The sequence below is a fragment of the Poecilia formosa genome, unplaced genomic scaffold (assembly GCF_000485575.1).
Source record: "Poecilia formosa unplaced genomic scaffold, Poecilia_formosa-5.1.2 Scaffold963, whole genome shotgun sequence".
NCBI lineage: Eukaryota > Metazoa > Chordata > Actinopteri > Cyprinodontiformes > Poeciliidae > Poecilia > Poecilia formosa.
In genome coordinates this window covers 16,459-32,812 of record NW_006800902.1, presented here as the reverse complement: position 1 = coordinate 32,812, position 16,354 = coordinate 16,459, and the positions used below count along the sequence as shown (strand labels likewise).

Below are 16,354 nucleotides of genomic sequence, written 5' to 3'. Positions count from 1 at the left end.
GAAGGGCAGTGAGGAGAGATTGGTGACTTGAGAAATATTTCAGAAGGAAACTGCTAGTGTGTGTGGACAATTCACTAACTTGGTCTACCGGTCAAGTACTGAAACGATCGGCCGAGGGACGAAGAAGGGAGCAAATGTTGCACTGATGGAGACTTGGCCCAACTAGCGAACACTCGAACTGTTGGGGACACAAGGACTCTAGAACTTACTAACGAGTTGGAATCAATCTTGGAGAAGTTGCTAGGTTGGTTCAATGGAACGACCAAACTAATTTGGATGATTGGGAACCAAGATGTATCGGAGAGACTTTAGGGAAGATTGAAATTTATAATCTTCCCGACCTAAGACATTCTGTATCTGAATTGGCTTTCTCTATGTGGCCTTGGAAGGGCTGCATATTTCCAATCTCCTTGAAGATATATAAACAACACTCTTCCTACCTCACCCCCTCCTGTATCCATGAAGTTGCAAAGCTGAACGCTCCTAAGGACATCATGCCTTGATAACACCTCTATCGGACTCTGCCAGGGGCTCAGTAACATTTCTTCATGGCCCTTTGACGTCACCGCCTTGTTTTGCTCATTGTTTTGTCTGAATGTTGCCATTTGCCCTAATGTGTCCTTTCCTCTTTTTTGTTAGAAACAGTGGAGTGCTCCCTATTTAACCCAGAAAAGAATTATTTTAGTTTATTAGTAATATCAGAAATTGTGGAGTACGCACCATTTAGATCAGTATTATACAGTACAGAAATGGAATCAGAATTAGAATTAGAATAACTACGAACTTGGAATCCAGAAATATTTAACAGGAACAGTCACTGCTTAGTTTCTATTACTTTTAACCGAGAAAAGGAATTAGATCAGTCATTTTTTAGCTTATTTTATCAGAAACTGTAGAGTACTCACTATTTAGAAATGGAATTAGATACTTAGCAACCCTGAACAGGAGCGCTTAGTTTACATACTTTAGAACAACATTAGTTTTCTTTCCTTTGGTTTGTTATTTTGTTTGTATTTCCTTTTAGCTCATGTAAAGCACTTTGAATTGCCTTTTTGCTGAAAATGTGCTATATAAGTAAAATTACCTTACCTTACGAAGGGAAACAGTCAGGGAGGTGCAAGGAATAATGGAAATGAGGGACATGACATTGTTTGGCTCGAAGCAGAAGAAACAGAGCACCATGTGAACATCACAAGTGTAGCAAGTTAAGGCTCAAGACCAGCATGCAACCATGATAATCAAGCTGGAATTCATCACTCAAGACATTGTAAAGCATTTTTTAATTTTAGTGGATGTACCTGTGAGGCTACTATGCAGTTACCCTGATTGCTTGTCCATTTTTTCTACCATACCTTTTCTTTCCCTTCACCTTTCTCTCTGAATGTGCTTGGACACAGAGCTCTTAGTTTATTACTTTTAGTTCATTACGTTTAGAGATTGTGGAGTGCTCATTATCTCATATCAACATAAATATTGTAGCTAAATTAAGCTACTTACATAAACTCTGGAGTACTTATTACACCAATTTAGCTTTATATTTGTAATATCGGAGCAAGACCTAGAGAAACTCCTGTTAGTTTACAAAACTAGAAGAAACTTAGAAAGTACCATCTACTTAACAATCCTGAATAAGAATCAAACATGGAGAACCAACATCTAGTTTTCAGATCTTGAACAAAAATCCAGAGAAACCCCTACTAGCTTATACAATTTGAACTACTTTTTCTTATTAAACATGGGGAACCAATATCTAGTTTTACACTTTTACCCAGAATAACTGGAAACCCCAATTAGTTATACATAGGTCTGTCATGGTGACACATTTTTCTGGGCAACTAATTGTCCCAGAAATTATTGTGATAAATGATATTGTCATTTTGAGATCATTGTTAACCAATTGCATAAAAATTGTCACCTAACAATGCAAATACACCCTCTCAAGGATCAATACGTTAATTCAGAAAGAAGATTTAGCACTGGAACTGGAGGACCTCTTAAATATAAAAAATTGGGAAGGGAGTTAGGAGGAAAGGGGTGATTGCATTAGGCACTGTTCACATTCAGATCCTACAGTTGATGCCCCCAGGAAGGAGCCTCCCCACAAGATGGTGCCCAGGGTGGTTGCCCAGGTCTCGCATACCAGTAGCTGCCACTGCACATCCTTCTATTTTTATTTTTTTTATTTTGTATGCATGTTAGCTTACAGTCTAAAAACAAATGCAGTTCAGTTTCATCGTTTACATTTAAACAATAAAATATTAAAATCATGAAAAAAGCATTGGGTTTGACGCTTCTTGGTCAGTGAATGTAGTCAGACTTCAGTGTATTTAGTTGAGTGTTGATGGTTTGCAGTTTATTGTCCACAGAAAAAGTTTGTGTGGCTGCCGCATATTTTCACGCCAGGGAAAAAGTGTGCGTATATTTACACAAACTTTGACGGAAAGTTCATCTTTATACATGCCGACTTGTGCGTAAAGTATGGCTGCATGTTCTTTGTGCGTACGCCGCTTTATGCATGAGGCCGCAGGAGCCTGGCAGGTAACTGAGGTAATGGTCATACAGTGACAGGAGACAGCGCCACTCTTTTTCCATTAATTTCTATAGAGTTTGCACGGTGAGATGACAGTCGTTTGCTCTTATCCTGACGAACGAACAGTGTAATTCTTTCATGTGAAATTTTTAGCTGGCACACACAGATGTAAACACGCGGGCTAGTGACACTACACAAGAAAGTTGAAAATTGTTCAACTTTCTTGTGTAGAAAGTTGACTGATGTTTTTGCTATCTGTCCTGTGTTTTGGGTTCAGCCCGAGTGAAGGAAAACTGAGGCTTTTAACTTCCTGTGTGTTACCAAGGAAACGAGGGGGGAGGAGTAACTTGAGGCACCAGAGTTAAGCTTTTTGTCATCCAGTCTCTTTGGTAGACAGAGAGAGAGAGACACGACAAAAATAAAAAAAGCAATATTATTACCCTCATTTTATTATTGAGCTCATTTTAATTTATTGTGTGATTAATTGATTATTGTTTCTCGACAGGGCTAGTTATATCTCGCTAATCTTACCAACCATGGAAAACCAACATCTAGTTTTCCAGAGAAACCACTACTAGTTTATAAATTATGGACTCCTTATTCTTATTAAGCATGGGGAACCAATATGCAGTTTTATGCTTTTATTTTGTTTGGTTTTTTGTTTTGTTTGTATTTCCTTCTAATTCATGTAAAGCACTTTGAACTGCCTTGTTGCTGAAGATGCTACATAAATAAAATAACCTTACCGCTGTGCACAGCCAGGCTCTTTTGCCCTGTTGTATAAGGTGTCAAAGGTCATCTTTTGGACAAGTGTGAAGTCAGCAGTCATCCCTATGGTTGTTTAGCCTACAGAACTGCACTGACAATTTAACCACTGAGAAACAATTTAAAAGCATTTGCAGGTGTTTTGAGTTAATTGGCTGATTAGTGTGTGTAAAGGGATCTTCAATTAATGCAGAATTCAAACAATTTTATGAAAAATTATATAGATCAGAGCAAGATAATATGGATAATGCGGTAGAAGGATTTATTGGAGGAATAACACTTCCCAAGTTTCAAGAACATGGCAGAGAATCCCTTGAGGCAGATATCAGAAGCGGAAATATTTCAAGCTTTGAATTCTTTACAAAACAACAAGACTCCTGGGCCAGACGGATTTCCTGTCGAATAATATAAAACCTTTCCAAAACAATTGCCGACTCCTCTCACAAACATGATTAAAGAAGCTTTGGAAAATACAAAATTACCAGACTCATTGGAAACCGCAACAATTATTCTACTTCCAAAACCAGACAATTTTACATTTTTATTCATTTTAATTGAATTTATTTTTTATTAGCCTTTGTCATTATTTCAGTACATTTTTCAGCATTTCATACTCAAAGAACANAGTCAAATGATGGTTGAATCAACATTGATTCAATGTAGAATCAACACAAATCTGCATGCAGATCCACGTTCAGATGAAGGTTGAATCACCATTGATTCAATGTAGAATCAACACAAATATGCATGTAAGTTGACATACAGATGATGGTTGAATCAACATTGATATAATGTCAGTTAAGGTTGAAACCCTAACGTTGACTCAACATACAAGTCACCGACCACTTTCGTTGTTTCAATGTCAGCGTTCAACGTTGATTCATTGTTTCTGGCTGACATTGATTCAATGTTGTTTCAATGATTCTGTGCTATCTGGGTAGTGTCTAATACTTTTGCATTGCAATTTGTGAATAAACAATTTACTTCCACCTTGTACAACCTAATAAATGATACCAGTCCCTATTTACCCAAGGATATCAGAAGACAATGTGAGGCAGATCTGGGTGAAGTGATAAGCTGTGAGCACTTGATGACGAGAAGAGCCATTTTACTCTTTTGAAAGCCACAATCCCCATCCAGTTTTACCAAATGAATAACGGGCATGATGTATTTACTGAAACTAGAAAAGATTAGATATACACTAAAAGGAATCACATGACAATTCGCAGTAATGTGAAGCCCATTTCTGAATTATTTTAGGACATTGATGGGGGAAGCAAATTTTGTAATCTTCCTACCAGGAGAAAATTGCACTAACATAACCACAGCATCACAGGGTTACTTAAACTCTGCCATCAATTAAGGTGCTTTTCTGTAGAGAGAAGAGAAAGTTACAGTTCTGATGGAATAATATAATTTCTGAAACTGAAAATGTAATGATAATAGTATATGTATTATAGTTGTGATTAGAACATATGTCTTCCTCTTCACCAGCAAAGTTACTTAAATGTGTTTGGGTAGGGTAAATGTTAGGGTAGCTCAGGTTTAGTTTGATATTTTAGTGACTTCCAGGTTTTACAAGTAAAATAGTCACAATTAACTAAAACTTTAAAGTCATGTATACACAAAGGAATGGATGGGAACTAATATACACTTGAAATCTGAGCTATACTCATGTTTTCTATGCACTACTGATACCTGGACACTGCTGTTGCCATCTATGATCCAACTTGGCAGCATTTTTTTCTAGTGTTACTTTAGGTGCTCTGTAGATTGATTTATTGATAAACTGTTTGATAATTTTAATTTCAGATGTGTAGATATTAACACAAGCTGGACCAAGTTATCAGGATTATCCAAACAACTTAGACTCACGGAATCCACTGAGGCAGAAAGAAACCTGGCTTAATTTTTTATATTATGAAACTATATGAAATGTAATTTTACATTTTTATTCATTTTAATTGAATTTATTTTTTATTAGCCTTTGTCATTATTTCAGTACATTTTTCAGCATTTCATACTCAAAGAACATGAAAAAGCTGTGATACAAGGTCAAAATAAATTGACATATCACTAAATCATATTAATAGAAGTTAATTGGCTTGCTTATTGGCTTGAACATATCCGTTGTTACTTGAAAAATCTGTCACTCAGATATAAATGAAAAAAATAAAATGAGTTTAATCAAGAGCTGATGGTGTAACCACGTTGTAAGCCAGCCATACCACATGTTTAGTAAAGTTAAAGAACTTTGGTGTTTATGCCTCTGGTCATTTACACAATCTTTTCTCATGTCACAGGAAGATATATTCAAAGTTAAGTCATCAGTGTTCTACAATCAGCCTCAAGACCTTCAGTCGGACCTTTTCAACTCTGAAGACCCATTTAAAACAGACCCATTCAAAGGTTGTTGCACCCTTCACTTTTTCCTTCTCCCTCTTTGTATTATCTTGTCTTACACAGAAGGCAGCTTCCCTGCACTAATTTCTTTTACTGTCTCATTTCTTGAATTTTCTTATTTCCATACAGAATTTTGTCCTTTTTTTGTTGCTAACAGATTTTATTCTTCCCCTCTGCCTTATTGTTTTCTTTTACTGTGCACGTTTTTTCTATTTTAGGTGACCCATTTGAAAGTGACCCATTTGGAAAGGCACCATCTACATCGATAGGTACTTTTGGACAACTTTTATTTTAGAAACTAAAATAATAATGACTGCACTGAAGTCAGATAACTTCAGTGCAGTCATTATTGTCCGTCTGAAAAAAACTTTGGCATGGATTCTTTGGCATGGATTATGCTTGATTAGATCTGAACCAAAATTTCTTGCCTTTAAATGATGTTGATCTGCCTCCAACTCTGAAATTCTAGTAATCACCAGGAAACCTGCAGTCTTTATTATTGGAGGCTAATCTTATGCCATGCAGATTAAGTGATTGATTAAGCAGGCTCTTTTTCAGAAGTTCAGGTCCAAAAACAAGTTCAGTCTTGTTAGAATTTAAAAGGAGAAAGTTTAGTGTCATCCAGACTTTAATACCCTCAAAGAGATGCCTTTAATCTACCCAGTGGATTGAATTCATCAGCTTTTATGAATAGACATAGCTGAATCCAAACACGATTGATGATTTCGTAACTAAACTTCACAGCAGACTAACAATCTGGAAATCATTTTTTTGTAAACAAAAAAAGAGAAAGCTTGGAACAAGAACTTAAAGCTTAGTAATAAGTTTATTTTCACAGAATCAGTTGTTTGTATTAAGCTCACGAAAGTGATGACAGTCCATTGCTGTATGTCTATTCTCATTTTAGTCAGGAGATCCTCATAATTGCACTTAGCTGTATTGGTTACATCTTTGGTGATTAGAACACCAAGGTATTGCAGTGTGGTTTTGTCCAAACCACACTGCACAATGGACTGCAGGACTGCACAACAGATATTGAAAATGTTCTTGTTGAATAGTTAACTTTGTGCAATCTTGCCACAGTTCATGTTGTTGTTGATACAGTGTGCCTAAATACATCAACTGTGTGTGGCTGACCTTAGAAGAAATGGTGTTAACAATGACATTTATTTCACTAACTGTGGATATCCTGTCTGCTATGGTGACAATGGAAATAACACTAAATAGTTTTTTTGTGAGCACTAAGTTTTGGGCCGCATAGACATGGCATCAGCATTGGGATGTTCTTTACCTTTTTTGGTCACGCCTGAATAATGCATAATTAAATGTTACAATATTTTGCCTTCAGATCCCTTTGAAGGAGACCCATTTAAAGAAGCAGATCCATTCAAGGCTTCATCAGAAGATTTTTTTAAGAAGACTACAAAGATGGATCATTTTTCCACAACAGATCCTTTATGTAAAAGTGCCACTTTACCCTCCAAGGTATTTGGAATGTTAGAAGTACTACACAGAAAACCATGACTTGTGTTAAAAAATACTTCCTTAACGACTTAGTTTTATTTTTGTCTGCAGCAAACAAGTCACTTTGCAGGAAGTGACCCATTTTCTACCAACCACCAGAAACCCAGAGGATCAGGTACAATTAATCATTAAATTTTATCTTTGCACCTGTAAATATTGTGTACACTAGTTTTTTCTTTCTCCGTCAGATTAGAGTATTGCTCTAGATTTTGGATGATGACTGCTCTGAGTGTTCCATTAAGACATACTGTCTTGGTTTTATCCAAACGTTCATTGTGGTGTTAAAGCAAAACTTGCCACCAAGCATGGCAAACCTGACACTCCTTGTTCATCTTTCCACTTAATGCAGATTAAAGTAATATGTATTGCATTAAGTAATATTGATGTGTTTNCTCGAAGCAGAAGAAACAGAGCACCATGTGAACATCACAAGCATAGCAAGTTAAGGCTCAAGACTAGCATGCAACCATGATAATCAAGCTGGAATTCATCACTCAAGACATTGTAAAGCATTTTTTAATTTTAGTGGATGTACCTGTGAGGCTACTATGCAGTTACCCTGATTGCTTGTCCATTTTTTTCTACCATACCTTTTCTTTCCCTTCACCTTTCTCTCTGAATGTGCTTGGACACAGAGCTCTTAGTTTATTACTTTTAGTTCATTACTTTTAGAGATTGTGGAGTGCTCATTATCTCATATCAACATAAATATTGTAGCTAAATTACATAAACACTGGAGTACTTATTACACCAATTTAGCTTTATATTTGTAATATCGGAGCAAGACCTAGAGAAACTCCTGTTAGTTTACAAAACTAGAAGAAACCTAGAAAGTACCATCTACTTAACAATCCTGAATAACAATCAAACATGGAGAACCAACATCTAGTTTTCAGATATTGAACAAAAATCCAGAGAAACCCCTACTAGTTTATACATTTTGAACTACTTTTTCTTATTAAACATGGGGAACCAATATCTAGTTTTACACTTTTACCCAGAATAACTGGAAACCCCAATTAGTTATACATAGGTCTGTCATGATGACAAATTTTGCTGGGCAACTAATTGTCCTAGAAATTATTGTGATTATTGTGATCATTTTGAGATCATTGTTAACCAATTGCATTAAAATTATCACCTAACAATGCAAATACACCCTCTCAAGGATCAATACGTTAATTCAGAAAGAAGATTTAGCACTGGAACTGGAGGACCTCTTAAATATAAAAAATTGGGAAGGGAGTTAGGAGGAAAGGGGTGATTGCATTAGGCACTGTTCACATTCAGATCCTACAGTTGATGCCCCCAGGAAGGAGCCTCCCCACAAGATGGTGCCCAGGGTGGTTGCCCATGTCTCACATACCAGTAGCTGCCACTGCACATCCTTCTATTTTTATTTTGTATGCGTGTTAGCTTACAGTCTAAAAACAAATGCAGTTCAGTTTCATCGTTTACATTTAAACAATAAAATATTAAAATCATGAAAAAAGCATTGGGTTTGATGCTTCTTGGTCAGTGAATGTAGTCAGACTTCAGTGTATTTAGTTGAGTGTTGATGCTTTGCAGTTTATTGTCCACAGAAAAAGTTTGTGTGGCTGCCGCATATTTTCACGCCAGGGAAAAAGTGTGCGTATATTTACACAAACTTTGACGGAAAGTTCATCTTTATACATGCCGACTTGTGCGTAAAGTATGGCTGCATGTTCTTTGTGCGTACGCCGCTTTATGCATGAGGCCGCAGGAGCCTGGCAGGTAACTGAGGTAATGGTCATACAGTGACAGGAGACAGCACCACTCTTTTTCCATTAATTTCTGTAGAGTTTGCACGGTGAGGTGACAGTCGTTTGCTCTTATCCTGACGAACGAACAGTGTAATTCTTTCATGTGAAATTTTTAGCTGGCACACACAGATGTGGACAAGCGGGCTAGTGATACTACACAAGAAAGTTGAAAATTGTTCAACTTTCTTGTGTAGAAAGTTGACTGATGTTTTTGCTATCTGTCCTGTGTTTTGGGTTCAGCCCGAGTGGAGGAAAACAGGCTTTTAACTTCCTGTGTGTTACCAAGGAAACGAGGGGGGAGGAGTAACTTGAGGCACCAGAGTTAAGTTTTTTGTCATCCAGTCTCTTTGGTAGACAGAGAGAGAGAGAGAGACACGACAAAAATAAAAAAAGCAATATTATTACCCTCATTTTATTATTGAGCTCATTCTAATTTATTGTGTGATTAATTGATTTATTGTTTCTCGACAGGACTAGTTATATCTCGCTAATCTTACCAACCATGGAAAACCAACATCTAGTTTTATCAGAAGAAGAATCCAGAGAAACCACTACTAGTTTATAAATTATGGACTACTTATTCTTATTAAGCATGGGGAACCAATTTGCAGTTTTATGCTTTTATTTTGTTTGTTTTTTTGTTTTGTTTTGTGTAAAGGGATCTTCAATTAATGCAGAATTCAAACAATTTTATGAAAAATTATATAGATCAGAGCAAGATAATATGGATAATGCGGTAGAAGGATTTATTGGAGGAATAACACTTCCCATGTTACAAGAACATGACAGAGAATCCCTTGAGGCAGATATCAGAAGCGGAAATATTTCAAGCTTTGATTCTTTACAAAACAACAAGACTCCTGGGCCAGACGGATTTCCTGTCGAATATTATAAAACCTTTTCAAAACAATTGCTGACTCCTCTCACAAACATGGTTAAAGAAGCTTTGGAAAATACAAAATTACCACTCATTGGAAACTGCAGCAATTATTCTACTTCCAAAACCAGACAAGGATAAAAAGAAATGCGACGCGTATAGGCCCTTCAGTCTCCTAAATGCTGATTATAAGATACTATCTAAATTAATTGCTCTTAAACTTGAGAATGTAATACCAAAATTGATACATGCTGATCAAACTGGATTTGTTAAAAATAGACATGGAGCAGATAATGTACGACGACTGATCCATATAATGAACACAGCTAAAAAAAAACAAATTCCTGTTAATCTCTATGGACGCCAACAACAAAGCATTTGATAGGATTGAACCAAACTTTCTATTTCAAACTTTAGAAGCTATGGGCTTTGGAAAGAAATTTACTCAATATATTAAAACACTATTTAATAATCCAAAAGCTAATGTACTAACCAATAATGTTCTATCTACTGCTTTTTCCTTATCTAGAGGTTGTAGGCAGGCCTGTCCCAGCTCCCCACTGCTCTTTGCACTTGCAATTGAACCTCTAGCTGCTGCTATCCGATCCAACACCTCTAACTGGAATCAAATTTGGTGCAAATGAATATAAACTCTCATAATACGCAGATGACCTTTTGTTATATATAACCAAGCCATACAGCTCAATCCCCCCTCTTTTAGAATGTCTTAAAGCATACAGTGCAGCCTCAGGATACAAATTAAATTACACTAAAAGTAAGATTCTACCCATAAACGTGCAGGATGATATTAGAACTCTTACTAACCCATTAAAATGGTGTAACAATGGCTTTAAATACCTGGGAATCCAAGTGGGTAAATCGGAGGATTACATATTTAAACAAAAGTATACAAATTTAATGGAAAAAACTAAACTTAACTTTCAAAGATGGATGGATCTACCTTTATCGCTCATAGGCAGAATCAATACCATTAAAATTAATACTTTGCCTAAATATATACATCTGTTTCAATGCCTTCCAATAACTATTCCCAAAAGGTTTTTCCATAGAGCTTAACATAATTATGAATTCCTTCATATGGCAAAAGAAGAACCCCAGGGTTAAGATAACCTCGCTACAGGCTCAGTATTCAAGGGGTGGATTGAATCTTCCAAATTTTAGTAATTACTACATTGCCTCTCAGTACAGACCAACTTGGATCTGGCTACATGCAGAAAAAAAGCAAAGCCAGATGGCTCTCAATAGAGCAACATGAGATGAAGCATGTGCCCTTAAAGGATGTTACATTCATAGGCGATAGAAAAAGCCTGGCAACACTGACTGACAACAATAATTTTGAACACATTCACCGCCTGGTAGAAATCTCACTCACTTTTAGATGTAAATATTAAATTCCTTAGAAGAACACCCTTGTGGGTCAACCCTAATCTTTCAAATCATATTCCTGATTCAACATTGCTGGGTTGGAGAAATAGGAAAATTCAAGTAGTAACTGACCTGTATATGATACGCTAGCTAACTTTCAACAATTGAGTAAGAAGTTTGATCTTCCTAAAAACAACTTTTGTCAGGACACTCAGAGGGGACCCGGAAATTCAACCACACACAGGAGTATACAAAAAGGGAAAAAGTTTATTTTTTCATATACTGGTTTCTGCTCAGGGAGAGGTCATCAAACACAGCACTGAGGAGAGAGGGGAGAAGACTGGTGATGCATGGATAAAGGAGGGGTATCTTAGAAATGTTCAGCTTAACTGACCTGTAGAGCAGAGGAACAGAGGGTCTGATGACAGGGAGATGCAGGAAACCAATGGAACAGGGTTCTGTGGAGGCAATGAAGATCTCCATGGGGAGATCCAAAATTCAACACCCAGGGACTTTGTCGATAATCAGGCTGAGGTCATACACAGGAGGACAGAGAGAGCAAACTTAGCTTTGAGGGGCAGGCAGTAATCGGTGGTCGAAAGGCAGAGCTTGGGTCAGGGTCCAGAAATCCAGAATAGAAGGGATCCGTGAGGGGCTTGGCAGGAGGGGAAAATCCGTGGTCAGAAGGAGGGGTTGAAGAAACACTGAAGGCTTGGAAGGAAACACTGGATCTCTACTGGCTCGTGGCTGTCGATAATCTGGCAAGGAAGCAGAGGCTGAGGGGTGTTTAAGTAGGGCAAGGCCCAGGTGGAACAGGTAAGCAATCAGGTGTGGCAGGTGAACTGAATGAGTGCTTAACACAGCATGGACAGGACATGAATCATAACATTTTTTAAATTCTTACAGATCAGAGGCTGGATTAAAGAGAAGTCTAGTGAGACATTTACAGCAATCCCGTTTGAAACCTGCCTTGAATCATATTTATGTCACAAGCTAGACAGTTCAACAAAAGGATTAACGTCCTCTATATGGTATACTTAATGGAACACTACCAATACATCAGGCGGCTAAAAAGCAGAAATGGAAATTGGATGTGTATATGAGGAAGAGGATTGGAGTGGACTATTAGAACAGTCACAAACCATGTTGATTTCTACAAACCATAGACAAACTCAATTTAATATATTCCATAGGACATATTACACTCCGTATAGATTGAATAAGATGGACAACAAAATTTCTTCCAAATGTCAGAGATGCAAGGTGACCGATGGGAACCTTCTGCATGGTATTGTCCAATAATAGAAAACTTTTTGAAACACATGATTGAGATCACATCAAGAGTTGTAGGACATCAGATTGAACAAGAACCCAAGATGTGGATTTTAGGAGATTTAACAACTATTAGAATAAATTATTAAGAAATACTTTATTCTTCTTGCAAGCACAGCAGCAAAAAAAATGTATTTTGAAAAATTGGAAATCTGAAAAATCGCCATCAATAAGACAATGGATTGATGAGTTGGTGTCTTACTGTAAACCGGAAAAGATTCTTTATAATGTGAGAGGAAAACAAGCAGCATTTGGGGCCATATGGGGCCCCTTCATGGAAATGTTATCATCTATGGTGTGACTGACCGGGATGCGGAATGACTTTTTTTTGGATTAGAACAAACATAAGCTGGCAGTACTATGGTTGTGTAATCATATTAGTTGGACCTGTACTATCCTGTAAGTGAGAGACGTAGGGGGTGGGGGGGGAAGAAAAAATAAATAATGTCTGATTTATTGACACTTTAATAGGCACGACCAGTTGTGTTGAATAGTTGTCAGGTTATTTTGAGGTTTTGCTATTCTGTTTGTTTTTTCACCCACTGTTTATTGAACAATGTACCAAATATAACTGTTTGTCATGCATTTTAAAATGAACAGCAATAAAGCTGTTTATGTAAAGGGATCTTCAATATTGAACCTTTTCACAATATTCAAATTTTCTGAGATACTGAATTTGGAGTTTTCATTAGCTGTCATGAATGAATACTATCAGAAATAATAATTTAAAATATATCAGTCTATGTAATGAATGAATATAATATACACATTTCACTTTTTGAATGGAATTACTGATTTAAATAAACTTTTTCACAATATTAAAATTTTATGACCAGCACCTGTAAATGAATAAAGTTAAAAAGTGAAATAAAACTGAGTTAAGTGCGTCAGTTTGATGGCTGCAGGGTAGAAGCTGTTTCTTAGCCTAGTGGTTTTGCTCTGGATGCTCCTCAGCTGTCTGTCAGGAGAGATACTGAAACAGTCTGTGTGCAGGATGGGTGGAGTCCTTCATGATGTGGAGTAGTGGGAAGGCTGCTCCCCACAGCTTTAACCACCCTCTGCAGACTCATCCACTCAGCAGCAGTGTAGATGCCGTGCAACACAGTGATGCGGGTACAGAGAATGCTCTCCACCACACAGTGATAGAAGCTCCCCAGGATTGAGCTCCCAAGACAAGTTTGTCAAGCTAAAGGCATCTTACAAAGATTCTTGCTTGTAAAAAAAAAAAAAAAAAAAGAGGGTCCTATTGTGTTCATTCAAAAATTCTCACCATTGTTCTGTGAAAGCTGGTTTATCTCTTTTCTCAAATTGAGCGAAGCATTTGATCTACTAAAGTCAAATTAGTTTAGATCAAAAACTTTGTTGAGAAAAATTTAACTGCTTTCCAAACTGTCCAAATGACTGAGTACCCAGATAGCATATGATGTTAAATCAACGTTGAAAAATAGTTAGAATCGTTGATTTTTGGTTGAAGTCGACAAATGANGGTTAGCCAGTAGGCTACAGACCTCATAGGCCAAATTTTTATCATTTCTACAATATACCGTATTACTAGTGTATTAATTGTAGAAAGTATTACTACTTTCTACAAGGTTTAAAAGTGTGGGGTTTTTTTGATAAGTTTTTTTTAAAGGTTTTATTGGCTCTAGTGGCCTTTATTTGATAGTTAATTAACAGGAAAGTTGGTAATGAGAGATGGGCAAAGATATGCAGCAAAGGTCGCCAGGCCGCGAATCGAACCTGCGATGGCTGCATCGAGGACTAAGGCCTCTATACATGGGTTGTGCTTAACCCCTGCGCCACCACAGGACACCCTTTTTTGAGAAGTTTTAACCATTCTTCCAGCACAGCCTTCTTCAGGTCCGACACTGATGTATGATAAGTAGTCCTAGTTGACAACATGAACACAAAAATGTGTTGTCAGGTCAAGATCAGGGCTCAAGGTCATATAAAACTGTCTCATTCATATCTTAATAGGTCTCGCTTTGTGCATGGTCATGTTGGAACAGGAAGGCACCATCTCCAAACTATTTTCACAAATCTTGAAGCAAAAATCTTCAGATATCTTTAGGAGTTTATTTCACTGGTTACCATGTTATTTTCAGATCTATTCTCAACACTGGACCCCTTTGGAAGTAGTACGTTCAACAGCGCCACAAACAGCTGCACTGGCTTTGCAGACTTCAGCCACATGTCAAAAGCCAGAGACCCTTTTGAAGGAAGGGCCAACTGGCTTCCAGATTATCAGAAGGTATTGTGCTCATGTGAATGTATCATCTTTATTACTTTATGCAGATTTCTATATGGCTCAGAATGAATACGTTAATTGAAATTATCGCCATTTTTAGTAAACAAGTAGGACCAAACTGTTAATATTGTTGGTTAAAAAAGAAATTGAGATGTTTTAACCTGAAGTCACATATAAAATTTATATAAGGCTGTTAATAGAAATACTTAATTGTCCGTAGTTGACTCACATTACAAATAAATTGAAGGTTTTTAAAAATTTGATAACACTTTATTTGATGGGGTGTGAATAAGACTGACATTACATGAATATTTATGACTGTTGTCAGAGTGTCATTCAGAAATTAAATTTAATACAAATTTGACATTCAAAATGTCTTTATGACAACTTGACATTAACCAAGAAATTGTGATCCGTCATAAATTTGTTATAAAAGTATTACCGATTAAACTTTAAAAATTATGTAGCTTTATCTGATAATATTATATTGCTCTGCCATTTTGTTTAGTCTTAAATTTCTAATTGATCTGAAGTTTTACAGCAAGATGTCTACAAAGCACTTATGAACTTTGCATTTGAAACATAATTTAAGGCTGTTTTAAGTAGTGCAATACACCATCTCCACCAGTGAGAGGCAGCAGTGCACGAACAGGCGTGCAGTGTGTTGGTGAAGAAGGAATCTTCCATAATGGTCAGACCTCCTGTTTAAAAAGAAGCCGAAGTTTGTTACCTAATACATATGAGGTATGTGTCTTATTAACTCAGGGTTTCCCCCAGTGTATTATAAGCCTGGCGGCCCGCCATGCTTTACTAGCCCCGCCGCCAGGCTAAGCGTTGCTTGTTTACGTTTCTAGGAAAATTAAAAGAAAACAAAAAAATTGTTTTTTATTTGTTGTTTTTTTTAAAGCCGGGCTGCAAGCATCTCTTTTGCTCTAGCATTTCACTAGCAGAGCAGATTTATTCCTAAAGGGTAGGTTTATAATAGATAGGTTTATAGTTTATGCATTTAAAGCCGACAGCGCGCGGACCAATCACACAGCTGGCGCCTCTGCGCTTTGCGTCGCGCGCTGCCGCTGCTTTACCTCAGTGCGGACCGCGCGCGCCTCCTTTCACTCAAACTGGACACAGGCTGACCTGTATGGATATTTAGATAAACCTACTGTGAGGAATTATGATCCTTTGGAGAACTCTAGGTAAGAGTTTAAAACCCGCCGCGTTAGCTCTGGTGGCGCAGCTCAATGTGAACCGCAGGAATAACTTGTAGCGAATTCAGAGGCGCGTTGTGGAGTGGCGAGAATGATTTATCTTTGTGAACGAACAATTATATGTGGCGTTTCCATCTCAACACGCTGCCCAGCGTGTGGCTCTGTGTCTGTCTTCCCTGTAGAGTTTATGTCTGTGGTCTCGGTTGGCCGGAGCGTTTGTGGATAACGAGCAGCGCTAACCTGATCATGCAGGTTCAGCCCGGTGAGGAGCTTTAACGCTCTCCTCGGAGTCACGCATCA

The 16,354-nt window shown here is 37.3% G+C and overlaps 1 protein-coding gene across 9 annotated transcripts in view; it reads left to right on the top strand.

Moving 5' to 3' along the window:
• LOC103132228 (epidermal growth factor receptor substrate 15-like 1) overlaps positions 1 to 16,354 on the top strand; it is a 41,411-nt gene that overhangs the window by 12,440 nt on the left and 12,617 nt on the right. For 5 of the 9 annotated variants that reach the window (XM_016667228.1, XM_016667233.1, XM_016667229.1 and 2 more), the window contains exons 3-7: positions 5,599 to 5,704; positions 5,917 to 5,967; positions 7,047 to 7,183; positions 7,274 to 7,337; positions 14,707 to 14,852. In XM_016667228.1, coding sequence (XP_016522714.1) covers positions 5,599 to 5,704; positions 5,917 to 5,967; positions 7,047 to 7,183; positions 7,274 to 7,337; positions 14,707 to 14,852 — 504 coding nt within the window. Of the gene's footprint in view, positions 1 to 5,598; positions 5,705 to 5,916; positions 5,968 to 7,046; positions 7,184 to 7,273; positions 7,338 to 14,706; positions 15,136 to 15,477; positions 15,594 to 16,354 lie in introns of those variants that run through there. The other 4 variants (XR_001660895.1, XR_001660894.1, XR_001660893.1 and 1 more) reach the window with 2 other exon arrangements.